We start from the raw sequence: 26,243 nt of genomic DNA, 5'->3' as shown, positions 1-26,243 counted from the left end.
GCAAATCAGGGGATTACAATGTTAAATAAGATGACCAGGGACAGCCTCACTGAAAAGGTGACGTGTGAGCAGAGACACGCAGTAGGGAAGGAGCTGGAGGCAGCTGACACCTGTGGGAAGGATGTTGCACAGAGAACAGCAAATGCAAATGCCCTGGGGCCTCCTTGGCAGAGGAAGGCATAGCAAGGGTAGCCAGGAATTAGGAGGAGGGTGAAGAGGTCAGAGGACAGGTGGGGGGATGTCTGTGATGGCCATGGTGACATCTAGCACCAGTGCCAGGATGTAAGTTGGAACCTTGGCACTCTCATGTCCAGCTGGGTCAGCCGGCATGAGCCATTCTCTCCTTTTCGTGGGCTCTGTTAGAAGCACCTCTTCACGTGAGACTGTGACTCACCTGGGCAGGGTCAATGGTTGCGGGAGCTGAGGAGGTGGGGAGGGCAGGTTGTGCTATAAGTAACGAGGTAAGCTGGCTCCAGTGTCCTGCGCTGCGCACAGACTCACCTCAGCCTCGTCTGTAGTGGAAACAGCACGATGGGGGTTCTCCTGGCGCTGCTTGTGGCAGCCGGCGTGTTCTTCTGCGTGTCCTTCGTGGGGGTTGGGCTGTGGGTACTCTACACCCATTTCACCACTGCGGACATCCCTGCAGGTATCAGCCACCCCAAGAAACTGCGGGTTTGCCACTGCATCTTCCTGCTGTTGGTGGCATGGGTGAGTGTTATGTTTCTTTTGTCACCTTGTTGTGAGGGTTAAGGAGAGAGTGGGAAAACATACCAGAAGCTTCTAGCTAAATTGACACTAATGTCATGGCGGTAGAGGCTGACCGTATAGTCTCAAACCTGAATCATTTCTATTAGGTGAACAGTGACTTCTTCCCAGGGATTCTCAAGCTGAATGGGCCGATGGCCCCAAAATTCAAAGAATGATTCGCTTTCTCATTTAGAAAAAATAGAAGGCCTACCTCCCACCCCTTCTTTGGCCCTGCCTCCGGTCTCACTGTTTTACAGCACTCACCACGCTGTGTAGTGCGGAGCTAGGCATGAATTATTCTGAATCTTTGGGCCCCTGTTACTACCTACCTGCCAGCTAGAACGGGCCAACGACAAAAGAGACGGACACATCGGCCAATTAGTAAATTAGTACAGATGAGTGACGCTACAGAATGTGACTTAAAATACGTACCGTTGTTTTGGAGAGATGGGAAACTGTTTATGTAATTAGTCAAATTCTGCTTGTCAGTCTTGATGTGTGTAATGTATTAGGTTGGTTCAAAAGTAATTGTGGTTTAGAAGATTAAAAATAATTGCAAAAACCGCAATTACTTTTGTATAAAATGCTTGTAGAGAGTTCACAGAGAGAATCGTGTCGTGTTTGACAGTAGGATTTGCTGTGCTGTTCCAGAGGGCTGACGGAAACTGAATATAGAAAATATGTTTCTTAAGTATGTTACATAATGAAAAGCGATTCCAAGCTCCTATTCTCATGCGAAGCTCTGGATGGAGAAGAACCCAGGGGCCAAAGGTTTCTTCCCTGCAGAGCCAGCTTTTACGGGAGGCCACGATTCCGTCCTGTGCCTTTTGTGGCCTCGACTCTCATAGTCTCTAGTCAGGCTCCTCAAACACAGGGACTTGGTGTCCTCATCTGCAAAACCAGGGGAAAAAATTGTCCTGACTCCATAGCACTTTGTGGGGACGCAGTGAGTTGAGCCGTCTGGAATGTGTGTTCCCATTCCCGGCACAAAGTAAGCGCTCCCTAAATATTAGCCTTCTTCCTATGCGTTGATTTGTTCTTTCTACCAAGATGTGTTGTGCAACTACTGTGTGTCATCCATCAGTGCTAGCTCTGAGGTTCAGTGATGGGCGAGAGAAACAAAGTCCCAGATAGAGCCCGCCTGCAGGGAGCTTGGAGACTCCTGGTGGGGGCAGGGAATAGCGGGGTGGGGGTGAGATAAGGGGAGACAGCAACACACAGGCAGAATGAGACACAGAGTGGCACATGCTGTGAGGAAAGTAAGACCAGGAAGTCGGGCTTCTCCATGCGTCCCCCGAACCTCCAAGGGTGACAGAATGCAAGGGGTCCATGAATCTGGATGGGGTAAGAATCACCCCATTTTCACGAACTATCAATGAAAATGTAGTATTTCCTTCCATTATAAAGGAGGGTAACAAACCACAGCTGTGACAAGAGAAGCTGCAAGTTTGTCACCTAGAGGAGTGACATATTTCCCGAGCATATTAACAGCTATTGCAGATATTGTGAAAAATCACGTGTGTACCTCTTTCCTTTGAGATTACAACAGGATTAGACCAGTCACTAAATCCCGCTATTTAGTATGCGAATAAGGAAGCACACACAATATTACATTACATATTTACTTCCATATTTTGATAAGTATATTTAAATAAAGCTGCCTTCCTTTGTAATCCCACATCCCTGTGTATTCAAAACCATTCTGCAACAAGGTCCCCAGACTTCACTAAAAGCCAAATGGCCTTGGCACAGGAAAGGGTTAAGAAACACTGGAAAGAGAGTAGCCAGGGAGAGCCCACTTTGATTGTTCATTTTTATATTTTATTATGCAGACTTCAGGCATCCACGAAAGGAGACGGAGACTGGAAAGGAGCCCCAGGTCCACACCCCATTGCGTTCATGATTATCTATTCCTCGCCAACCTCCTTTCAACTGTGCCCCACCTTGTCTCACATTCCCCTTTCTTATAAAGCAGATCTCAGACATTGTATTATTTTATCCAAAAGTATTTCAGTAGGTATCTCTAAAAGATAAGAACCCCCTGCCTTTAAAAAACATAACCACAATGCAGTCATCACATCTTAAAAATAGAAACAAATGCTAGGGGGGCCACATTGGCCAGGGGGGTCCAGGAGGGGCTATTTCGATCATGTCCCGGCCCAGCTGGAGCAGGGACCTCAGGGGGTGGGGATATCCCAGGTAGAGGGACCCTCGAGGGGTGGCCAGAAGCCTGGTTTATAGGGCTGGGGTGTTGGGGTCTACGGAGAGCGATTTGAGAGGGGCGGGTGCTGGGGCAGCGGGGTCCTGAGATTTTCTGTTCTGCGGGTGTGATGGGGACACAGAGAGGGTCCGGCCGGGCTGTGGTCCACTTTGCCCTCTGTAACTCTGCAGAGGGTACATGTGGCAGCCGTACTCCTCCAGGACTCCATCTGGGACACGCTAAAATCCTTCTCACTGCATTTCCTCTTCTCTCACCAACAGGGGAAGATTTTTGAGAAACTGCGCATCTGTTCTATGCCCGGATTTGTCCGTTTCATGCACGACCTGCTGCCGCTAAAGGAGGATCCGGATGTCATGGTCACGGACCTCCTCTTCGGGACTATCCCGGTGAAACTGTACCAGCCCAAGGCGTCCTCCTGCACCCTGAGGCCTGGCGTTGTGCTCTACCACGGCGGTGGGGGCATCATAGGGAGCTTGAGTAAGAGTTCTCCCCCCAGACCTGGCTGCACTGCAACCCCTCAGAGAGGGAGGGTGGGCACCGTCCTTCCAGCAGGAGGCAGCACTCCTGCCGTCTGCCTGGCGTCTAAAAGCTGCTGTATGACCAGGGAGCACCAGTTAGTGGGCCCCAGATCATTCAGGTGGCAAAGATATGGAATGTACGGATCTTTCTCTGGAAATAAGGAGCGATATGGAATACGTATGTACGTACACATAGAAGGTATGAGGTCTGACAATTGGGTTCGCGAACTCATCCTAGAAAAAGTGCTCCGTACCTCACTGCTGAGTATCACCATGGTCACCTTCCAAGTACTCCCCTTGGGAAGCTATGCAGTGACACCAGCGCCTAGTTCACCCTTCAAAGCAATTTTGGAAGTCGTTTCCTGGAATGGCCATCAGAGCTGTCCTCATATTACCCTTGATGTCCTGAATGTCATCAAAATGTCTTCCTTTTAGTATTTCCTGTATCTTCTAGTAAAGAAAGAAGTCATTGGGGGCCAGATCAGGTGAGTAGGGAGGGTGCGTCAATACAGTTATTTGTTGACTAGCTAAAAACTCCCTCACAGACAGTAGTGTGAGCTGGTGCACTGTTGTGATGTGAGAGCCATGAATTGTTGGTTGAAAAGTTCAGGTCGTCTAACTTTTTCACGCAGCCTTTTCAGCCCTTCCAAATACTAAACTTGCTTAACTGTTTGTCCAGTTGGTACAACTTCATAATGACTAATCCCTCTGATATCAAAAAAGGTTAGCAACAGCGGCGCAACAAGCTCGTGAACTTCCTTGTCAGACCTCATATGTGTGGATGTGTGTGGATGTCTCTGCAGGTTTCCCTGCTATCCAAAAGTAGGGCACTCCTATGACATCTTTTATAAGCCGAAACGAGGCAAAGCGAAGCGGTTATCTCCGGACCTATGTTGCTAACGGACACACAGAGTACGTTGAGATGCAGCCCAGATGCTCAGGGACGCAGTTCAGAGCGCCGGGGCCTGAGGCTGTGATGCTGGGTGGAGTTCCTGGGACAGGGACAGGGTGGGGCCACGCTGGCTGCTGGGGTGCCGGCTGCCCCTGTAATGGCTCCCTGCACAACAAACGCTGACGCTGTGTTTGCTTTTCACCTCCTGGTTTGTAAAAGTGAAATCCTCTTCCGATTCTTTTGGTTTGTGAAAACAGGCACTAATGTAGAGGTGTCGGAAAAGCAGAGAGGCCTGAAGCAAACCTGCGGAGAGCAGGGGTACCTCAGTGCAGAGGCAATGCACACAACACAAAACTCACGGTTTGGCAGCGTACGACTTAGTGCCATTAGTACAGTCGCCGTGATGTGAGACCAGCACTGCCACTTAGTTGGAAATAAGGATTCTTTTAAAAATGAAAACACATCATTTTGTTTCACATCAGGTATTGCTTGAGACCAATTGTGGTAGAGACAGGAGGACCAAAGAGTTGAGGAAAACGAATGAGAGCGAAAACAAAAAATTGAGGCAATTTTATTACCTTAATTCCCTTGCCCCTCCGGGAATGAGGGGAAAAACACCTTTATAACGCTTTCTAATCTGTGGGATGCCAGGAGCCATTACAGTAGAAGCCTTCGAGAATAGGGGATTGAATGTAACCATGGTCTTGGTACGGGCTGCAAAATCCACTATAACAGCCAGTATCTATGAATTGATTTCTATGAATATTAGTAGTTACGTGGCCCGCCTCTTCTTACACATGAAAGCTCTTTATGTGTATTACCTCGTTGAAACTCCCACCAGCTCTATTATTATCATTATTCCCATTTTACAGATGAGGAAATCAAGCCTCAGGGAGTGAAGGGACTTGCCCCTGCTCTACTTCAGCTCAAAATAAAAGGAGGCAGAGTCACGATTAGAACTCGGGTCTGATCCCAGAGCTCACACACTGACCCACTCTGCTGTATGGCCAAAGAGCTGCTCAGAAATTGTGAATGGATAGTTGTAATCCAAGCGCTCTGTCCGCGGTGGTTGTCAGTGAGAAGGGGGCAGCTGATGGTGAGGGTTTGGCTCGGCTAGACCACTAGCCTTCCTAGTGAATTTGAAAACCTTTATTTTCTAGAAACCCACCATAAAATATGCTGTCGTCTGTCCAAGGAGAGTGACTCAGTGGTTCTGTCAGTGGGGTGAGTACATGCGGAGGCTGGGAAAGGGCGGGGAAACCAGGCTGTGACCTGGGGGGATGGGACGAGATGGGAGGTAGGAACTCCAGCAAGAACAGGGGAGCCCGCGAGGAGGAGAGGAAGGCAGAGGGGAAGACAGAGAGGCTGAGCACACGCACTCCTTCCTGAGGGTGGCCGGGGGTACGTTTCACCAGGCCGTTCTGTGCGTGGCATCACTTGGAAGCTGGGGAGTGGGTTTAGGTAAGCAGCTCAGGTGCCAAGCTTCACAGCCAACGTCCTGCACGTTCCAGACACTCCCTCCACTAAATGCCCACAGTGCTCTGCACCGTCACCGGGGCACCCGGCACATTTCCAAGTGTTCCCGACAGGGAGTCCACCCAGGTGAGATCCACCGAAGGAAGTGAGAAAAATGAAAAAGCCACTCACTCTCCTAACTGGTCTGAGAGTTACCCCTCCAACCTGGAACCTCCAAGAGGGCTTGGGGGACACAGAGTAGGAGAGACCTGGGACAGCCCCTCGCGGAGCCTCCACGTCAGACAAACTGGACACCTACAAAGAGTGGTCACTGTAGAGGTGTGGGCTTGTTCTCCTGCCCTGCTGCCTGACACACTGTCACACTGTGGCATGGCGGCTCCTCCTGATGAAGCATTTCCTGCAGTTTCATTTCAGTGCACATGCCATAAAGAAATACCAATCGTCCGCATCTCGGTGGGGTTACATCCCCCCGCTTTCTTGTGGCACAGCTAGTTGAGCAGAGTGAAAAAATACAGAAGTCAGTCCTGGATGAGGCAGAGAGACAAGGAGAAGTCCCTCACTTCACAATTCTCGGCCCCAAAACCATTCTGCGCGGGGTCGAAGTCTTGTTGGCCGCTAGGTGCCTTCCCGTTCTGGTTGTGCTGAACCAAGAGGTCGTGAGGAGGTTACACTAGCAAAGCTCTGCAAGAAGGTTATTTTATGGCTCAAAAGTAGACAGGGTTTAGGAGCTGAAAGCATTGCTCTCCCGGATAGCTAAGAACAGAGGGCATCAGAATGGAAACGGTTGGCAGAAGGTTTGTTGATCTCGGAGAGCCTTCCTTCCTTCCTTCCTTCCTTCCTTCCTTCCTTCCTTCCTTCCTTCCTTCCTTCCTTCCTTCCTTCCTTCCTTCCTTCCTTCCTTCCTTCCTTCCTTCCTTCCTTCCTTCCTTCCTTCCTTCCTTCCTTCCTTCCTTCCTTCCTTCCTTCCTTCCTTCCTTCCTTCCTTCCTTCCTTCCTTCCTTCCTTCCTTCCTTCCTTCCTTCCTTCCTTCCTTTTTTTCATTTGAGGCCAGCGTTTAAAATAGTGAATTTTCTCATCAAATCCAGATTTCTGGAATCTCTTGAAAAACGGGAAGGTCTAATAATGCCGAGCTGGTGAACTCTCATGGCAGCAACCTGAGCATAGAGCCATGGGCGCAAGGGCAGGTGGCTGGTCCGGAGGCAGCCCGTCTGTGATTTGCTAGCCCCTGCTGGCATTTAAGTTTTCCAGGTCCCCCCCAGAAAACCTGTGAGCGTGACAGGGTTAATTAGAATCTAAACCCAGGCCAGCCTGAGGTTGCTGATAAAAGAATAAAAAACCGGAGCAGGTGTGCATCAGGGAGGCACCATCAGGTATGTTCAGAAGGACGGGGCTAAGTTTCTGGTGGAGAGCTAAGTTGTTGTCCCACAGGTGATGACAGGGTTCTTGTGGTCACAGCCTGTCCCCAAATTGGTGTCGAGACACGGGAAATAGCAACTAACACTTACTGATCCCTTGTGCCAGCACTGAGGGCTTTGGTTCTTTCAGTTCATTTAAGCCGCAAACCTTAATTTCACCTGCTCAGGCTTCAGAAAGAGAAGTTAATGGAAGAAATTTGGGCTCAAAGATGCTAGATACAGGTGTTTTGGGCTCTGCTACGGTGATGAGTGTAAGCTGTGTCCCTTGATTTCTTTTTAGGTATCGCATGTCGCCGCAGAGTAAGTTTCCGACGCCGGTAAGAGACTCTATCGCGGCCACCATCCACTTCCTGAAGTCTCTCGAGACTTACAAGGTGGATCCAGCCCGGGTCGTGGTCTGTGGTGACAGCGCGGGAGGGGGCATTGCGGCAATAGTTTGCCAAAAACTAATGGACAAGCCAGATCTCCCTAAGATCCGTGCTCAAATCCTGCTCTACACGGTCATCGAACTCTTGGATCTCAAACTCCCTTCTTTTCAGGAGAACCAGAATGTCCCGCTGCTCACTCACGATTTTATCTATTACTGTTGGTTTTGTTACTTGGACATCAGTCCCTCCTGGAAAAGCGTTGTCATGGAACGTGGCCATTTGCCTGCCCAAGTCTGGGAAAAATATAGAAAGTGGTTGGGCTCAGAAAACATCCCGGAGAGGTTTAAGAAGAAAGCCTACCGGCAGGCATCCCCTGCGCCCCTGAATGAGGGTGCCTATCTGGAGACAGAACACATTTTGGATTTGATGTGCTCACCCCTGATTGCAGAAGATGAAGTGATATCTCGGCTCCCGGAAGCTTGCATTGTGAGCTGTGAGTACGACATTCTGCGGGACCATTCGCTATTGTACAAGAAGAGACTGGAGGACCTGGGAGTCTCGGTGACTTGGCACCACATGGAGGATGGTTTTCACGGCGTGCTGAACACCCTCGATATGGGATGTTTGCAATTCCCCTGCTCCACAAGGATTCTGAATGCCATGGTCCGTTTCCTAAAGGGGTTGTGAGCATCTCTCCTTCCTGCTAGAGCTATGAGAGCGAGGGCCCTCCAGGAGCCCGTTCCCAATGGGGCGCTCTTGCTGACGTAGGTGATGCTGAGTGGGGCTAGGGAGGGTTATTTAGATCGCTTTTCTCCTTCTTGCTCCAGGTTCTAGAATCGGAGGATGCTTGTTTCTGATGTCTGAAGGGAGAGGCAGGTTTGGGGGAAGGTGAGGCTGTCTGTCCATGTTCACTGTGGGGAAATTTTGAGCTGAGAGTCTTCAGTGGCTATTTGCAAAAGTGAATGAGAGTGTAAGGGTTGCCCATGGCCTCCCTGAGGGAGACTTCTGTCTGCTCCGCCTGACCCAGGCTGTGGGTGACAGGACTGTCCCCTTGGCTGGCCTAGGAATAACCCAGGGGCAGCATGTGCACTCTCCTGGGCCTTTTCCAATCTGGCTCAGAGGGTGGGCCCTGATGTTCTAGACTGCTGTATGGAGGTGGGAAAACTGGTTCCATTCTCCTCTGTTTACACAGTGACGCTTTCTGCTGTTCCTCTGTCTCTGGGTTCAGAGTCTCAACTGCCTGTGCGGGAACAGTTAGGATAGCATGGGTCAGTTTTCTGTGGGGGTTGGCACCTAGTGGCAGATAAAAATAGCCCAGAGTCACTGGATTGGGGGAGCTCTGGAGCTGTGGGAGTCAAAAGTCAGGTTTCCAAGGGCCGGGAAGTGACGTTGTCAGTGTCAGAAGGGAGGAGGTGGGAGGGAATCTGTGTCCTGAGTAGGAGACCCAGAGAGATTGCGTCGGACCAAACTCAATCATAGTGGAAACTGAGGGAGGGCCGAAGGGACCGAAGATGTGTTAGCAAGGGCTCTTTCTGTTTTAGGACCCAGAGCCAACCCAAATCGACTGAAATCAGAGACAGGATGTATTAGATAATGTAACAACGAATTCTAGGGATAATCAGGCATGGTTTGATGTGGAAGTGAAACAATGCCACCAGCTACCTTCTCTTCTTCCTTCTAGTCGATGCTTTTCTCTAGTTAATTCACCTTCACCTTTCCATATGGTGGCCCGAGCAGCTCCATGCTTACGTGCTCCCAGAGTCGAGTCCGTTATTATGAACTTGCCTCATTCCCAGCAGAAATTGCATTGTCTCGAGGGCACCGTGCGCTTTCTGAATGGTGTACCCAGTTGCCACAACCAAGGGAATGAAATGTTCTGACTGACCAGTTGCAAGTCCCATGCCTTCCTGGGAGTGGAGAGTGGGGTCAACTCCACCTGGTGCTTGAACTAAGCCCGGCGGAGGGAGGGGGGACTTCCCTCCCACCAACACTTACTCTACTACAGAAGCTAAATTGAACCCCGAGCCGAGGTACTTGGAAGTGGCAAGAGACGTCAAGGACCACGGGGCAAGTTGACTACGTGCCTGTTAGGAATAAAAATTCCTTTGAAGGGATGGCCCATGCTCCCATGCTGGCCCTGCCTGGTATTCAGGAGGCTCTGCTCCTGGCTGGCCAGTGGTTTTATAGACCCAGGTCCCAGTTTACTGCACAAGGACCCCGCGCACTCCTTTAACTTGCTTTCAGTTGAATGTTTGTGCCGACACACAGAGCAGAGACACCCCCTGGATGGCATCTCGATCCATGCACAACAGGCCGACCAGCAAGTGGCTGTTTGGAGAAACATGAACCACTCACTGAAAGAATATAATTTGGTGGCCACGCAGCTGTTGGAGAGCATTAGGAATGTCCTTCTGAGACAGGTGGCTGTGTTGAGTCTGGGTTGATTTCTCTCCCGGAGTGTGACCTTTGTTTCACCCCTGCCTCTGGAGATGGGTGGACAGACATTAGTTGACCATTACAGTCTTTCCTGTAACCCATTCGTGAGGTTCAGGGAAAGGAAAAGGGATAGAAATGAATGTTCACGAGCGTCAACTACATGCCAGGCACTGTCCTGGGCTGTTTAGGATTGCCACCTCATTGTGAAGAGAGAACATCGATTGTGAGTTGCTGCCCAGGCATTTTATAGCATGACAGCCATGCTCCCACCTAGGCTTGGTATTTGGGGAAGAGCCTGAGCTCAGGATTCCCGCCACAGTTTCCTGCTTGGTTTTCCTGGGTCACCTTTTTAAGTAAGCACTTAGAGTGGAGTCTGTGAAGCTGGTGACCTTTGCCCCAACCGCCTTATGAGTCAGAGGTCCTTGCTACCCTGCTCTCTATCTCCTGGTCACTCGTGACCTGGGATGGAAGCCTGGCCTTCCCCTGGTCCACTCCACCCCTTGACCCCCTGCCTCTGGGATTTGTAAGTAATAAAATCTTGTGACTTCACTTCTTCTGTGTGTGTCTTGAAATTGCGCCTTCAGTCAAAACGACCTGGGGTTTTCACTTCCCCAAGTGGGGGCTGAGATGCTGAGGGAGCTACCTGCCGACTCTGTGAGGGCAGCGCGTGCCTTGTCAGTCAGCAGGTCCTAATGTGCACACTCTGGGGGAGTTTTCTCCAGAAGTTCTCAGGACTTCCCAGAAACATTCACCAGTGAGTCTAGGGAAGTGCCATCTGCTAACGGACAGTGTGTTCCATCACAAATTGCTGTCTTAGGTCAGGAGGCAATTGAGGACAGGTCTCGGGCAAAGTCAAAACATTGGCCAAATTCGTCTCTGCCGCTTTTCACCCCAGTTCCCTGTCAGCATCCTCCTCAGGGCGTTCCTCACCCCCCGCCAGGACCTCCCTGCCTTTCTGACCCCAAACCTTGTCTCCCTCTCCCCCTGCACTCTCTGCTCCAGAATGCCTGCTTGCTCTCTCCTCTTCTCCCTGGGCTAGGATAAGCTAGTAGAGGTTAGGCTCTCTGCAATGACAAATGGCCCCAGAGTCTCAGTGGCTTATGAAAGCGAAGGTCTATTTCTTGCTCACGTTACACATTACACAGCCCTCCCAGGATGGCTGTAGCTCTGTTCCACACTTGTCTACTCGGGGATCCAGGCCTCTACGAGAAACATCGCCAGTCTTATGGCAGAGGGAAAAAGAATATGGCTGATCACACACTGGCTCCCCCAGTGTCTGTTCCAAAATGATGTTCACTGTACCTGCTCACCTTTCATTGGCCAGAGCAGGTCATATGGCCAAGCCTGACGTTGATGGGACAGACAAACATGATGGTCCCCAGAGAGGAGCAGTGGATATGTTTGGACAATATGACAGCTACCGCACTGTCAAACATATTTCCATTTCCACACTACCTTTTAAAAATTAATTTTAAATGACATAAGTGACACACATATATATTCTCCATTTAAATAAAACCTTCAAATGCTAGAGAAAAGCCTCAAGTGCCCTTTGTCTACTCCCCTGCAACTCTGTTTCCTTTTATCTGGATGTGTCCACTGTTCCTTTTGGGGGTGGGGTAGGGTCTTCTAATCCTTTAAAGCCTGTTTCCATGCTTTTACACACACAGATCATATAGAGTAGTATTTGTGGGATGAATTTGCCATATATTTGTACATAACAGAATAGTTCTGTACATGTTGTGCCACTTGGATTTTTTTTCACTCAATGACATGACTTAGAAATCTAACCTAGTAAATGATGGACATTTATCTTTCCCTTTCTCTTTAGCTACTGCGTAGTATTCCACGGTGTGACCGAATAGCAGTCTTAGCCATTACCTACTGGTAGACACATTTGGTCTCTTTCCAGTGTTTTACAGACAAACAAGTGTGTAGTGAACATTTCTGCACACGCCCCCTTGCACGCATGTGATTCTCTGTGATAAATTCAAGAAGGGGGTCTGTTGGCTGAGCACATTTTAAATGTTGACAGATGCTACCGAAATGCCTGTCTCGTTCCCTTTTTTTTCCAACAGATCTCAGCTGGGAGGGAAGTAGTCGAATCATAACCACCAATGCCCAAAGCAGAAAGAAAATTGACTGGCTTGACAATAGCAGGTGGAGCCACGTTGGCGTGGCACGTCTGCATTTTAAAAGGAAAGTTCCTGAACTCAGACGAACCTCTACTAGAATCAATGGAGGAACTGAGCAGGTTGCAATCTTCTTGGGTTGTTGCCTTGAATACCCTTGCTTCCATCTAACAGTGGAAAGGGTGCCAGAGTCGGAAAGCTGGCTCCTTCCTCCACAGGGTTGGCAGGGCCCGCCCTGTTCCCTGGCCACACAGCACTGTGCCAACATTGCAGCGAGGTGTCTTGCAATAGCAGCACAAAGTTGAATCAGACAAGACAGTGCCCAGGGTTCAGTGTCCAAGCATTTCCAGTAACAGGCCAAACCCCTCAAGGGTCCACTTCACTGAATTCTCATAATATTATGAAGTACATGATATCGACTCCCAATTTATAGATTAGGAAACCAAGGTGGACTCGGCCAAGGAACTTGGTGGAAGGTAGAACTGGAAGTTGAAGCCAAGTGTGTCTGGATTCCAAGTCTACTACCCACCACCATTCGGTTCCCTGTGCAATAACCCCGACCTGATTGGACACCTTTAAGAAGTTTTTCTAGGTCACACTGGGGCAGGAGGGAAGAAGTCAGTTCATCATTCACCTCTCAGGTCTCGTTTCCTGGGCGTAGCCTCCCTGCGCCCAGAAGGTTAGATCCTTCCCCTGCGGGCTTGCAGAAGATGCTACAGCTCCTCTAGCATAGCACTGAGCACACAGGACTGTGACCCAAAATGTCTCAGTTGGATCGCAGTGATCCCCAATTTCTAATGTCCACAGGGGACTGGTAGAGCAAAAGGCAATCATCTCTGGAGGAAGATAATATCATCATAGGCCTCCCATTATTTCTGCAAATAAATTTTCAGATACCAGGCACATGAGAAGAGCTAGCAACAGTTATCACAGAAACAACAGTAAGAAACAAACAAAAAGAAGGAGCCACGGACTGTAAAATGGCTCTGTTCACTATGTCCAAGGTGATAAACTCTGTATAGATATATTTCTAGATATAATTTATAACTGTATATAATATATAAATATAATCTGTGAATCTATACATTTCAAAATTTGGAAGGCAAAATTTGAAAATTGGGATGGCAAAATAGTGGTAACCTGAAAATTTAGAAGGTAAAAAAATTAAAACTTTGGAACTGTAAAAAGTGACATTATATATAATACTCATAGATGTGAATCAAACAGAAATGTTAGAACTTAAAACTGCAACAAATCAAATAAAATATTCAATGGATGGGTTTAATTTCACATTAGATTCAGAACGTAGAAAATACAGAAAAGGGAGCAAGAGGCATGACGATTCAGTGAGAAGCATAGCAAACATGTAACTGGTTTTCCAGAAAGAAAGGAGAAAGGATGCAGAAGCAATATTTGAAATATAACGGTGGAGAATTTCCTAAGACGATTGAAAGATTAAGTAATAAAAAGCATTTTTATGTTTCTTAATATTTAAAAATGTTTTTAGACTTTCTAATATCTTTTGGGCAAAATCCCTAAAGTGTGAAATAATCGCACAACAGAGGTGATCAACAATGTTACTTTTTGGCTCTTTGAAAAGACTGGTAAAATTGGTCAACGTCTGGTGAGACCAAGAAAGAAAACAAAAGAAAAAGCACAAATAGTAAGTACTAGGAATAAAAAGGACCTCAGGACAGATTCTAGAGATATTTAAAAAGATAATAAGAAGACATTATGAGCAACACATGCCAAGCAATTGAAAATTTAGGTGCAACGCATAAATTCCTAGAAAAATACAACTGACCAACCTGACACAAAAGAGCAAATCTGATTACTTAATAAAAGGTATTGAATCTAGCATAAAAAGCTGTCCAACAAAACAAAATGAACAACTCCTGGCCTTGACTTATTTAATATTCAAGGAAGAAATAACATTAGTCTCACATAAACTGACCTAGAGATTATAAAAAGCAGATATGTTCTTCTTTCTATGAGGGTAACTTAGTAATAAAACCTACAAAGACAGTGGAAATGAAAATTACAGGCTGTGACAATCTTACTCATGGATATAGAGGCAAAGGCTTTTCTAAAAAATATTTAGCTAACTGAATCCAGCAATATATGAGAAAGATTATATCATGGCAAGTTGGGTTTATGCTAGAAATGCAAGATCAGCTTAACATTGCGAATTTATCACATTGATGGATTCAATGAGAGAAACTATGTGGTTATCTTAATAGATGCAAAAACTAAAACATTTATGAAAAAACTTTCAGCAAATTTAGAACAGAAGGCAATTGCTTTATCCCAATAAATGGCAACTACAAAAAATACCTACAGCAAACATCATGCTTAACGGCGAAACATTGATCTTTTTCCCTTCAATATCAGGAAAAGGACAAGAGTTGCTTACTCTTTTTTATTCAACATTGTACTGAATCATAGCTAATACAAAAAGAGAATAAAACTGATGAGGATGGAAAAGGAGTTATTGTTTGCAGATGTTATAATCCTACATGCAGATTCCCAAAGAATCTATAGAGAAATGATCAGAATTAATGAGTTAACAAGGTTGATGGATATAAAATTATTATCTATAAAAAATCAATTACATCTTAATCTGTGGGCAAAAATCAGTTAGAAAAGGAAATAAAAATAATCTACTTAAGTAGCATAAAATATAAAATACATAGGAATAGACAGTATCAAATGAGTGAAAAGACAACTCTCAGAATGAGAGAAAATGTTTGTAAATTTTTTAATCCAGAATATATAAATAATCCCTATAACTCAACCACAAAAAAAACAAACAAACAATCCATTTTAAAAATGGGCAAAGCACTCGAATAGATGTATCCCTAAAGAAGACACACCAACGGCCAGTAAGCACATGAAAACATGCTCAACATCATGCGTCGTCAGGGAAACGCAAATCACAGCCACAGTGAGATATCAGCTCATAGCCATTAGGACGGGCTATTATCATAAAGGAAAAATACGAAGTGTTGGCAAGGATGTGGAGAAATAGGAACCCTCGGTATTGCGGGTGGAAACGTAAAATGGTGTGGACGCTGTGGAAAACAGGTCTGTGGTGCCAATTCCACTCATAGGTATATACTCAAAAGATTGAAAGGGGAAACTCAAAGAGATACCTGTACACCGAGGGTCATGGCAGCCGTGATGGCCTAAAGGGGGAAACAATCCTACGTCCATCAACTGATGAATGGATAAACAAAGTGTGGTCTCCACATGTAGTGGAATATTATTATTCCATGATTATTATTCATTCTGAGAAACGAATTTCAGAACAAAATTCTGATACACGCTACAACATGGATGAACCTTGAAAATGTGAGGCTAAGTGAAATAAGCCAGACACAAAAAGACAAATGCTGTGTGACTCCACATATATGAGATATCCCGAACAGGCAAATGCTTAGAAGGGAGAAAGTAGAATCGAAGTTACTAGGTCCTGGAGGAAGTAGGAGTGGGGACTTGAACTTGCTATTTGGGATGATGAAAAAGTACTAGAAGGTGTGAAGGAATGGAAACAAACCCTCATACACTGATAAGGGACTGTGAATTGACACATTGAAAAATAGTTTGGCATTATCTAGCAAAGTTGAAGACAGATACTCCCTATAACCCAGCAATTCTGTTCCTAGGTATGTATCCTGAGAGCAGGTTTCCAAAGTGTGCTCCCTGGGGATCCCCAAACCTCCTTCAGGGGTCCTGCAAGGTCAAAACTATTTTCTCAATAATACTAAGATCTTATTTGCACTGACGGTGCAAGAGCAATCAATGGTGGATGAAACTTCTGGTGCATGTGCATGAATCAAGGCAGTGCCATGAGTTATGGTGGTTATTGAATCTCCACCATCATGTACCCGCAGTAAAATAAGAATAAGCATAATGCCATTTGCACTTGATGAAGAATTAATCATTACTAATTTCATTAAATCTGGACCCTTGATCAGATGTCTTTTTAATGTGCCGTGTGAAGAAATGGGAAGGAGGTGCGAGAAAAGCTCCGCTATTACACACCCAAGTACCAGTGGTTCCCTTGAGAGAGAGCGCCATATGTGCGATGGTTTAAGTTGTGGGTGAAATAAGCTGGGATTTTTATTTTTTAATGAAAGACGATTTTTACTTGAAAGAAAGACGGGGAGACAAAGCATGATTATTCCAATTGGAACATTTGGTAGATATTTTCTTGAAAATGAATGAAATACGTCTGTCACTTCAAGGAAAACAACGGACAGTAGTTGTTGCCAATAACAAAATTTTGAACTTTCGAGCTAAAACTAGAGTTTGGGAAAAACCTGTATCCACCACCGGGAGCTCGTTGACTCCCTAAAACTTAAACGCCTTTTCTCGAAATGGTGATATCTGGGCACGAGGAGACATGTACTGTGTACAAAACAGTCATCGCAACCACAGCTTCGTGCAACATGGGTGAACCCTAAAAATATTAACCACATTGAAAAAGAAATCAGACTCAAATGAATACATGCTACAGGATTCCATGTATACAAAGCGAAAACAGGCAAAACCGTGTATTAATGCTTAGGAACACATCCTTTGGTGCGAAGCATATACAGAAAAACAAGGAAGTGATTGCTACAGAAGTCAGGATAGAGTAGGAGGAGGCATGTGGGGACACCCTCGGGATGGTGACCACATTTTACTTCTCGACTTACATGCTGGTTTTGTGGGGTTTTGCTTTATCATAATTCATGTATCTGCACATGTATTTTTACTGTCCTTTTTCATGTTTGTGCTCTATTTCACAATAAAAAGTTTTAAAGAATGGAACTATACGGAACACATGGCTCCCCTGCGCTTTGACTGGCAGGATGTCCCCTCTTCCTGGCCCTAGGTTTGCCCAGACTGTGGTCCTTCCAAACGGAGGTTTGCTCTGCTCTGTGGTGCATCTCCCACGTTCATTCCTGCCACATGGTTAATTTCAAGATGGAACAAATAGTTTCCTGGAGTTCCTCTGTTTTTGTTTAAAGGCCATTGGAAAACAGTTTCTCTGAGTTGCCTACGTGACATCGAATGTGTTTGTTTGTGGCAAGCAAGACTCCAGGGCTGCTGCTTCTTTAACTTAACCATGTGTTATAGGCATATTCCGACGTCAGCATTTGTAAATAGCTACAGAGCATTTCATTGCATGGATGCACCACAATTTATTGAACTAACCCTCTGTTGACAGATATTTAGGTGGTTCCTGATTTTGTTGTTTTGGCTTAATGAGTAAGCAGATCGTGGCCTTTATCCCATTTGACTGAGCTCCGTGGGGACGGGGCCCTGTCGAGTCAGGATGCACGGCATGTGCGCCGAGATGTAGTGTGTCTCAGTAAAACGACGGTGGGATGAAGGAATGAAGACTAACCAAATGAACCGTGTTGTATCGGTTTGAGCACAAAGATAGGATTCTTCCTGGAAGGTCCTTAGGCAAAAGGGCAGAAGACAGCGAGCGGAGCCCAGCGGTTTAGGCCTGAATCAGAGTGTATTTAAATCCTCCATCTCCTCCATGAGTGACTTTCGGTAGGAACCTCCTTCCTCTTTGCTTCAGTGTCCTCATTTAAAAAATGAGTACAATAATGGTACCTGCTTCATCGTGCTGCTGTAAGGATTAAATGAGTGAATCCATGCAGATGTCATCAGCATTCTTTAAGTATAGGATGTGATCTCAACTGTAGTTGTAAAAATGCAAGGCTGATGTTGTAAAAATGCAACCACACAGAAACCAGGTCCTTCCGGCCCTCGTTTTTACGGTGGTGGTTGTTGATTTGCTTTGCTTTTGTGGGGTCAGTTTTGTTCTTGAAGAATCAGCTGCCCCCTTAAGGAGAGTATTTGTACTCAGAGTCTATCACCATGGAGACAGTCAACAGTAGGGAATCCAAGATCACATCACCTCTCCCTGCAAGCTGAAAGTGGACTCTTAAGGCCCTTGTATTCTGTGAAGTTGGCAGGGTGTCATCTACTCCGCACTCAGAAGGGTGGCTGGGAAGAGAAAAAGGCACCCGAAACTCAGCAAGTGAATAACGTCTCCCCACCCCGGAAATCTTAAACCGGGTCAAGTCCAAGAAACGCAAAGTCGTACCATGCAGTTTCTGACTGCAGTAAGTCCACGGTCATTCTATACTCCAAGCTGGAAGATTGAGGCCGAGTATTCAACCAGAGTGCTCACTGGAAACTGGGTGGAAGAGAGGAGGACGGTAAGGAAAGAGAAAAGTGGACAAAGCTCTCAGGGGGAGGACTGGTAGGGAAAGGTAAGAATAAGGTCATGAATATTTTCAAACCAAGGCTCGCAGATGGGCACATCTTAAGAATGTGTCATTAGGGTCCCTGTGCTTTAACCAGGGGAGTCATCAAGGACCCCGCTGCATCTTGGACACATCACAGCACACGTGGCAATATACTCATAGTTGTGCCTCACAGTACTATTTTCAGGGCGGTGTTTCTAGACAGGTGATGTCCCCTGTCCCTAACTCCTCTGCACCTGGAATTGAAGAATGACTGCTTTCCCTGGCCTGGTCTTTCCCGAAACGTGCACCTGCCGAGGCAGGCTTGACAGTCCCTCGCTGATGTCTAGGGATGAGTTGCTGCTCTGACACCTGTGACACACCTGGCCTTACCTGTGCATCTCAGGTTCTACTTTCAAACCAGAACAAATGGATGTCCCCATGTCCTTTAAAAGCCACTACGAAATACTTTGCCTGAATTGGCCTACTTAAAATTGAACACCTTCCTTTGTGGCAATCAAGACTGAGCCACTTAAAGTTTTGCGGAGACACCTAGATAATCTCATGTCTTCTTGGGAAATGGGTAAGGAAAAGAGGGTGAGATGGAATTGGCGGCTTTGGTTAAGTGTGGGGAAGGTTACCTGTGACTTCTGAGAACTGGAAAAGGCTGTTTTCATGGAGAACGTTTGCATTCGCCACGGCCCTGGCCAGACATGGCTTGCAGCCATTGTTCGATCTGATTGCACCTGGCCTTTGTGTGGGGGGGGAGCTGGTGTGTGTCAGGGAAGTTCCAAGGGCAAGGAGTGTCTGAGCAATCCCTTCAGGTGGCTGTGCGCATGGCAAGACCCTGGATACTATGGGCTGCTTCTGCCCTTAGAGAAAATTGCATAAAGAGAGCGGAGTCGGAGTGATGTAAGAAAGGTGGCAGATTAAGAAACTCTAGGCCCTTGTTCTCTCATGGAAACACTGAAACTGCTAAAGCCCAGCTAAAATAACTATATAGGAGCTTGGAAAAACAGTCAAAGGTCTGGAGCAACCAATCAGATGCCCAGATTGGAAAAAGCCCCATTCAAAATGGTAGGAAATTCCACGGTCTCTGTACTTGTCCCTTCCCTGTTCCCTTCCCATCATAGCATGGTGGCCAAGCTCCCAGGTCCCTCTCTTGAACCCATACGGAGCAGAGCACATTCTAACCCGCCTGGGGGCTGCCTGAGGGAAATGGTCTCTGTTTTGCCTAACTCAGAGCTCAGACAGGGTAAAGTGGCTTAGTTCATATTTCAGGCGAGGCAAAGCTGTGAGAAGCAGTGGTAATCACCGCTAGTGAAAGCTGCCGGGGACGACCGCCCTGTAAATGTCTGGGGCAAGAGATTCCAGGGAGAGAAATTCAACAGAACACCTAAGGCTCTGAGAAGAAGCAGGGAAGAGACTCTTTGGGAAATGAAGCCATTTTAAAGAAGCCGTGTATACAGGGGACACACACACACACATACACACGCACACACCTAGGCAACAGGCATGCTCAGAAGAGTCCCGAGATGAACTTCAACCTTCATACCCGGCTGATTTCAAGGCTCAGCACCTGCTCTGCTAGTTAGTGAACCAGCGAGGAAAGACTAAGAGTTGTGGCTGTTTTTTCAAATGCCCGATGTTTAACAAAATATCGTAAGGTATACAAAGGCACAAGAGAACATGGCCCACTCAAAAGAAGAGAAAAATAAAGTTGCAGAAACCATCACTAAAGAAGCACAGACATCAGAAGGAAATGACAAAAACTTTATAACAACTGCCTTAAATATACTTAAAGAGCTAAAAGAAAACATGGACAAAGACCTACAGTTGACTCTTGAACAATGTGGAGCTAGGAGGGCGGACCTTCCCTGCCCCAGGCAGTCAAAAATTCATGTATAACTTTTGACTCCCCCAAAACTTAACTATTAATAGCCAACTGTTGACTGGAAGCCTTCCTGATAACGTAAATTGTCAATTAACATATACTATATAAAATTATATATATATATATATATATATAGTATTATAATAAAGTAACTTAGAGAAAAGAAAATGTTATTAAGAAAATCAAAGGAAGAGAAAATACATTTATAGTACTTATTGAAAAAAATCTGCATATAAATAGACCCATACTAGTTCAAACTCGTGTTGTTCAAGGATCAACTGTAAGGAAATTTGAAAATGATATATGAACAAAATGAGAATATCAATAAAAAGATGGTAAAAAAAGGAACCAAATGGGAATTACGGAGCTGAAAAACACAATAAATAAATTTAAAAAATTCACTAGAGACATCCAACAGTGCACTTGAACAGGCAGAAAAAAGAATCAGAAAACCTGAAGACACATTATTTGAAATTATGGAGTCTGAAGAGCAAAAAAGAAAGAAGAATGAAGAAAAGTAAATACAGTCTAAGGACTTATGGGACACCATCAAGCCAACCAATATACACAATATGGGAGAAAAGAGAGAGTGAAAGGGGCAGACCAGTTATCTGAAGAAATAATGGCTGAAAAAATAGATAAATTGGACTTCATCAAAATTAAAAACTTTTACATCTCAAAGAACACAACCAACAGAGTGAAAAGACAACTCATGAAATGGGAGAAAATATGTGCAAATCTTATATGTGATAAAGGAATAATATCCAGAGTATATAAAGAACTCCTACAACTCAACAACAACAAAAAACAAACAACTTGATTAAAAATTGGTAAAGAACTTGAACAGACGTTTCTTCAAAGAAGATAGAGAAATGGCCAATAAGCGTATGAAACGATGCTCAACAGCATTTACCAGTCGGGAAAAGCAAATGAAAACCGTAATAAAATGCCACTTCACACCCATTAGAATGGCTATTATTAAAACCAAATACAGAAAATAACAAGTGTTGGTAAGGACGCGGGGAAATTGGAACCCTGTGCAGTGTTGGTGGGAATGTAAAATGGTGCAGCCGCTGAACTGCCCTATGACCCAGCAATACCACTTCTGGGTATTTATCCCAAATAATGGAAAGCAGAACCTTGAAGAGAGATCTTTGCACATCCACGTTTATAACAGCATTATTCACAGTTGCCAAAAGGTAGAAGTAATTCAATGACAGCTGAATAGATAAGCAAAAGGTGGCACGTACACTCAATGAAATTAAATTCAGCCTTTGAAAGGAAAGATATTCTGACTCATGCTACAACGTGGATGAATCTTGAGGGCACTATGCTAACTGAAATAAGCCAGCCACAAAAACACAAATACTGTATAATTCCAGTTACATGAGGCACATAGAGCAGTCAGATTCACGGAGACGGAAAGGAGAATGCTGGTTGCCAGGGGCTGGGGGAGACAATGGGGACTTGTTGAAGGGGGACAGAGTTCTGGTTTGAAATGTTAAAAACGTTCTGTAAATGGATGGTGGTGATGGTGGCACAAAAATGTGAATGTACTTAATGCCATTGAACCGTACACTTAAAAATGGTTACCATGGTAAATTTTGTGATATATATTTTGCCACAATGAATTTTTAAAATGTCAATCAGAAAACATAACAGAATGGGGGAAAAAAGAGTAAGCTGGGGAGAGTGAGGAACAAAGAAGGAAAATAAAGGGAGGGGGAAAGCAGGAGGGAGGAGAAGGGAGAGAGAAGATGAGAAAGGAAACAGGTTCGCACCTTGAGAAGTGATCTCATGACACCAATAACAGGTTTCCCCAGGGTTCCTGGACGGTGGGGGTGCCAAGTACTGGAAGGGAGGGGACAAAATGGAGCCTGTGTTATGCAGGATGCCCAGAGGTCTGTATTTCTCCTTCAATGTCCAGCTCCCAATAGCCCAGGAGGTGAGGGGTCACAGCCAAAGTCTGAGAAGGGCCATCTCAGAAGTTGTCTGGAATATTTGATCTTTTCCAGTTCACCAAAGCCACTGAGAAAACACCGCAGAGCATTTACAGGAAAGAGTACGTCCCCTTCCCCTGCCACAGACCGGACCAGATATCCAGGTGGTACACCAAGAGGAGAGTTGAGGTAAGAGAGAGTGGCGGCCCCACACTCAGGCTGGGCCCCTCGCAAGGCCCAGGGACTCCAGCAGCCAGCTTCTTCCAGGTCCGGTTCCCTCTGGGGAACACAGGAGTGGTCTCATGGATGCCTCCCCAGCCCAGGGGCTGCGGTGGCCTTCACCTGATTGACCTGATGAGCAGAGATCTGCCTAATCTCAAGCTGGCAGCACCCCTCCCCTCCGGCTGCCCCGCCCATCCTAGCACTTTCCTTCCTGCATCATTTCCCCCATTCCTCCAAACTCCTCCAACAGGACACAGGCAAAGGACAGAGGAAACACACAAACATGGTTAATATTGAATTAAAGTGACTGTAGAGGGAATGACGTAAAGTACTCCAAAAGCAAGCGGCGGTGATGCTTGGATGACAGCGTTTTGTGTCATCTATGCCCCGGCTTCCTGTTCTTTTGAATAAAGTCAAGGGCCACTCAGCAGTCTTCCCCTCACTGGGTGCCTGTGCATTTCGTTGATCCAGGCCTCCGGAGCAGGAAGCTGGGCATGGCAACCTCAGGACACCCACCCCCCACCCCAACCTAACCCTACACCTGCCAGAACTCAGGGTGGGGGTAGAGAGGCATCGAATGAGGGAACATCTGTCAGAATGGGAGCACTTGGGAGCTGGTTGGCACCCAAGAGGTTGTTCAGCTCAGCACCCTCATTTTTAGATAAAAGTTGCCCAGGGGGCGGTAAGTGTCGTCTAGAGCTGTGTGGCTGGTTGGGAAGGGACTAAGCAGGTGTCCCTTCAAGCAAAGAGTGTCCCCAGACCTCTCGTCATCATCATTTGCTGGGGTTGACTCTGTGTCTTCTGCATTTGGAGATCAATGTCAGGACAAATAGTGCCAGGATTTCAGTTCTGTGCTGGTACCCCTGGGCCCTGCTGGTACTTCTCGGCCGTGCTGGAATCCCTGGGCCACACTGGTATCCCTGGACCATGCTGGCATCCTTGGACCATGCTGCTGCTTTCAGTGGCTTTACCATTAGTGTGATGACACACACTAACGTGAAGACGCACATAGATTTTAATATAAGGAAGTAAAACTTAGAACCCACCATCTGGGCCCTCCAGACCCCAACCATCAGCGTCCACGAGGCACTTAGTCTCGTCCTCAGTGCATACTGGGTGCCCTTTCTTAAAGACCTCTGGACCCAGTACAAACCCTGACGAAGAGATGTCCACACATACATACGGTCTGGTTAAAATTAAGACACACACATGAAATAGAACTAAACTCTATACAAATGACCTGTTTGTGTGGCTGCATCCACCCCAATAGCTCTTCTTTGCACTTCAGTTCTTCACCCCCTCATCCCCAAGGACAGCTTTCTTTTCCATCTCCCATCCTCACTTGCTCTTCTCCCTTCTTAGGCAAATGCCAATCCACCTTGGATAGATGAGATGAGCTCCCCCAGGGAGGACGCCCTTCCTGTGCTTTTCTCCCGGGCAGGTGTGTTAATCATGTGTTTTATTTTCTCTATTTTCTGATACTTTGAGAACTCAGGGCCTGGCTAATCCTGGAAAGACTGCCCTCCCCAGGGCTAGCTAATTCCTCGAGACAGGAAACATCTCGCCTGTCATCACGCCTTTCAGGTGCAAACCCACCAATCCAGAGCCCATGCCGCCAACCACCTCCGTGATCTAACACTCACACACCAAGCCAGTAACTCCCTGCCTGAAATCACTCCAGGACCAGGTACCCACAACCAGAGGCACCCCGATAGCCCAGAGCCTGCTGAAGTTATTTAAGCTAGAGAACCCTAAGCTTCTCAAATTTGCCTGCCCTGCCTCACACAAGAAGGCTTGGGGCCACACTTCCCGTTGGGTCTTGCTGCCTTCTGACCAGCCCTGGTGCTTCCCCATGTGGCCCTGCACGGTGTGGCACGTCCCCTCCTCCTGGGACCTGTGAGGTCTTCTTTCAAAGGCAGTTGTCTCTTTGTCTGTCGTCTTAACATACGGGATCAAAACAAAAATCCTGGGAACTTAATCAAGACAGCAGGGCCGTGCCCCAAACTAAGAAAATCAGCCTGAGAATCCCTGCTGGCCTCTCTGTTTCTCCTCAGCACTCCCCTTGGTTGATGGGAACCATTCAACTTGCTTTCCCTGGCATTGGAAAGACTCCCAGCACCTGGTGATACAGATCTTGGGAACCCCTGACGAATGTCTGCGCCCATCCCCCAGTCTCCCCCTGGCATTGTGGTCTGACTTATTTATGGAACCACCACTTGAAAGAGTGGGTGCAGCCAGCATTTGCAGGCCGTAGCAGACACAGACCTCCCTGTCTGCTCCAGACAAGAGGACGGGCATGGAAATCACCATTACCCTCCCCCGTAAATCAGCCCAGGTCCCCAGGATCCCCATCCAAGGCCAAGAGGATTTTCTTAGGAAAAGAACTGATTCAGGCAAATGTCCCACAGTAAGGAGAACACGGCTTTCTTCTCCCTGTAAATAACTCCCCACCAAAGAAATCACTCCCTGAGTTTCCAGCTGAGGTTGCCATAAATCCTTTGCAGGAGACGGCAATTTATGGAACGTTCTTTGACTCTTCCCATAGTAACTGATTGGAATACAAGGTGCACACGTCAGGCGTGGTATTCAGTGTCTTTCACTGGCCATGGAAATAGGCACTTGGATGGATGAGACTTGAGACAAATGAAAGGGTGTAATTTCAGATCGGGGGCACCCAACGAAATGGCCCTGCCTCTTCTTATTCAGCCGGGTGTCCTGACTCCCATGTTAATGAGTCCCCAGTGGCTCTTTCTAGAGATGAACTGACTTGGCGTAGGCTGGGGCCACTCCTCAGACAACTGACGACAGCTAAGTGGAGACGTGTGTGAAGGTGAGGTGCGTTGGGTGGGACAGACACGTGTGTTTCCCCGTTTGGTGGCCCTGAAAGCCTACGCAGCCACACTTGCCACAGCCCACGGAGGCCCCTCTCCATCGAGACCACAGACCTCCATGGTGGGCAGCTTCTTTTTCTTTTTTAAGTACGTTTTTCCAGGACCATCAGCTCCAAGTCAAGTGGTTGTTTCAATCTAGTTGTGGAGGGCACAGCTCACAGTGGCCCATGCGGGGATCGAACCGGCAACCTTGTTGTTAAGAGCACCGCGCTCTAACCAGCGGAGCTCACCAGCCGCCCCCATGGCAGACAGCTTGTGCCTCCGTCCACGGCCAGGCGATGCCTGGTCAGTAACGTGCCCACTGTGTCTGTCCTTTCAGGGGCTCCCGTACAAACACCTGATCACCCACAACCAGGAGCCCTCGCACTGCCACCTGATCAGCTCGTATGACGACCATTACAACCGGCACAATTATAACCTGGGCCTGCCCCCATGCCGCTCCTGGAGTGGACACAAATTGCTGTGGCTCCCAGAGAAAGCCGACTTCCCCCTTCTGGGTATTTTGATAATTCAGGGTTTCCTCCTGGACTGGGGTGTAAGGGGTCCACACTTGCACAGGGCTGAGGTGTGCCCGGCTCACGCGGGAGGACTCGCACGGGGGACCCTGGCTCCAGGAGAGTGTTAGAGTGAGGTGATGGGGGAGAGTCCTACTTGCTTCCCAGGGCCCCCCTGCCCTCTCCCCTTGATGCTGGAGCGTGGCTGGCTGTGTGATGAAGCCCTCACCTGTGCACCGAGGCAGCCTGTTCACCTGGAGCGCAAGTGGCAGAAGCAACATCACTGCACACTCGTGTCAATCATTCATTCTGTCAATAGTAACTATGTCCTAGGAGCAATGCCCTG

The 26,243-nt window shown here is 47.0% G+C and overlaps 2 protein-coding genes across 2 annotated transcripts; both read left to right on the top strand.

The window, feature by feature from the left end:
- The first annotated feature begins 495 nt into the window (after positions 1–495).
- Positions 496–10,622, top strand: LOC117027710 (arylacetamide deacetylase-like 3). Its single transcript, XM_033115754.1, has 4 exons — positions 496–708; positions 3,229–3,445; positions 5,539–5,602; positions 7,550–10,622. The coding sequence occupies exons 1-4, from the start codon at positions 532–534 to the stop codon at positions 8,322–8,324; spliced, it is 1,233 nt and encodes a 410-aa protein (XP_032971645.1). The 5' UTR covers positions 496–531; the 3' UTR covers positions 8,325–10,622.
- A 7,681-nt stretch (positions 10,623–18,303) lies between these two features.
- LOC117026757 (uncharacterized protein C1orf158 homolog) lies at positions 18,304–26,038 on the top strand. The gene is made up of 4 exons (XM_033113767.1): positions 18,304–18,429; positions 22,366–22,479; positions 25,723–25,900; positions 25,962–26,038. Exons 1-4 carry the CDS (start codon positions 18,316–18,318, stop codon positions 26,036–26,038), a joined length of 483 nt encoding a protein of 160 aa, XP_032969658.1. The 5' UTR covers positions 18,304–18,315.
- Positions 26,039–26,243: the final 205 nt, after the last annotated feature.

This window comes from Rhinolophus ferrumequinum, chromosome 9, assembly GCF_004115265.2.
Source record: "Rhinolophus ferrumequinum isolate MPI-CBG mRhiFer1 chromosome 9, mRhiFer1_v1.p, whole genome shotgun sequence".
Classification (NCBI taxonomy): Eukaryota; Metazoa; Chordata; class Mammalia; order Chiroptera; family Rhinolophidae; genus Rhinolophus; species Rhinolophus ferrumequinum.
The sequence above is the reverse complement of the archived record's forward strand: the minus strand, read 5'-3'. Positions and strand labels throughout refer to the sequence as shown.

What these genes read in the sequence shown, in the direction of transcription:
- LOC117027710 (XM_033115754.1), top strand. Translation starts at nt 532, where the DNA reads ATGGGGGTTCTCCTGGCGCTGCTTGTGGCAGCCGGCGTGTTCTTCTGC. An exon ending in GGGCATCATAGGGAGCTTGA is followed by an intron (nt 3,446 to 5,538) that starts GTAAGAGTTCTC and finishes TTTATTTTCTAG; the next exon opens with AAACCCACCATAAAATATGC. An exon ending in TCAGTGGTTCTGTCAGTGGG is followed by an intron (nt 5,603 to 7,549) that starts GTGAGTACATGC and finishes ATTTCTTTTTAG; the next exon opens with GTATCGCATGTCGCCGCAGA.
- LOC117026757 (XM_033113767.1), top strand. Translation starts at nt 18,316, where the DNA reads ATGCAGTTTCTGACTGCAGTAAGTCCACGGTCATTCTATACTCCAAGC. An exon ending in ACACCAAGAGGAGAGTTGAG is followed by an intron (nt 22,480 to 25,722) that starts GTAAGAGAGAGT and finishes CTGTCCTTTCAG; the next exon opens with GGGCTCCCGTACAAACACCT. An exon ending in AGCCGACTTCCCCCTTCTGG is followed by an intron (nt 25,901 to 25,961) that starts GTATTTTGATAA and finishes ACACTTGCACAG; the next exon opens with GGCTGAGGTGTGCCCGGCTC.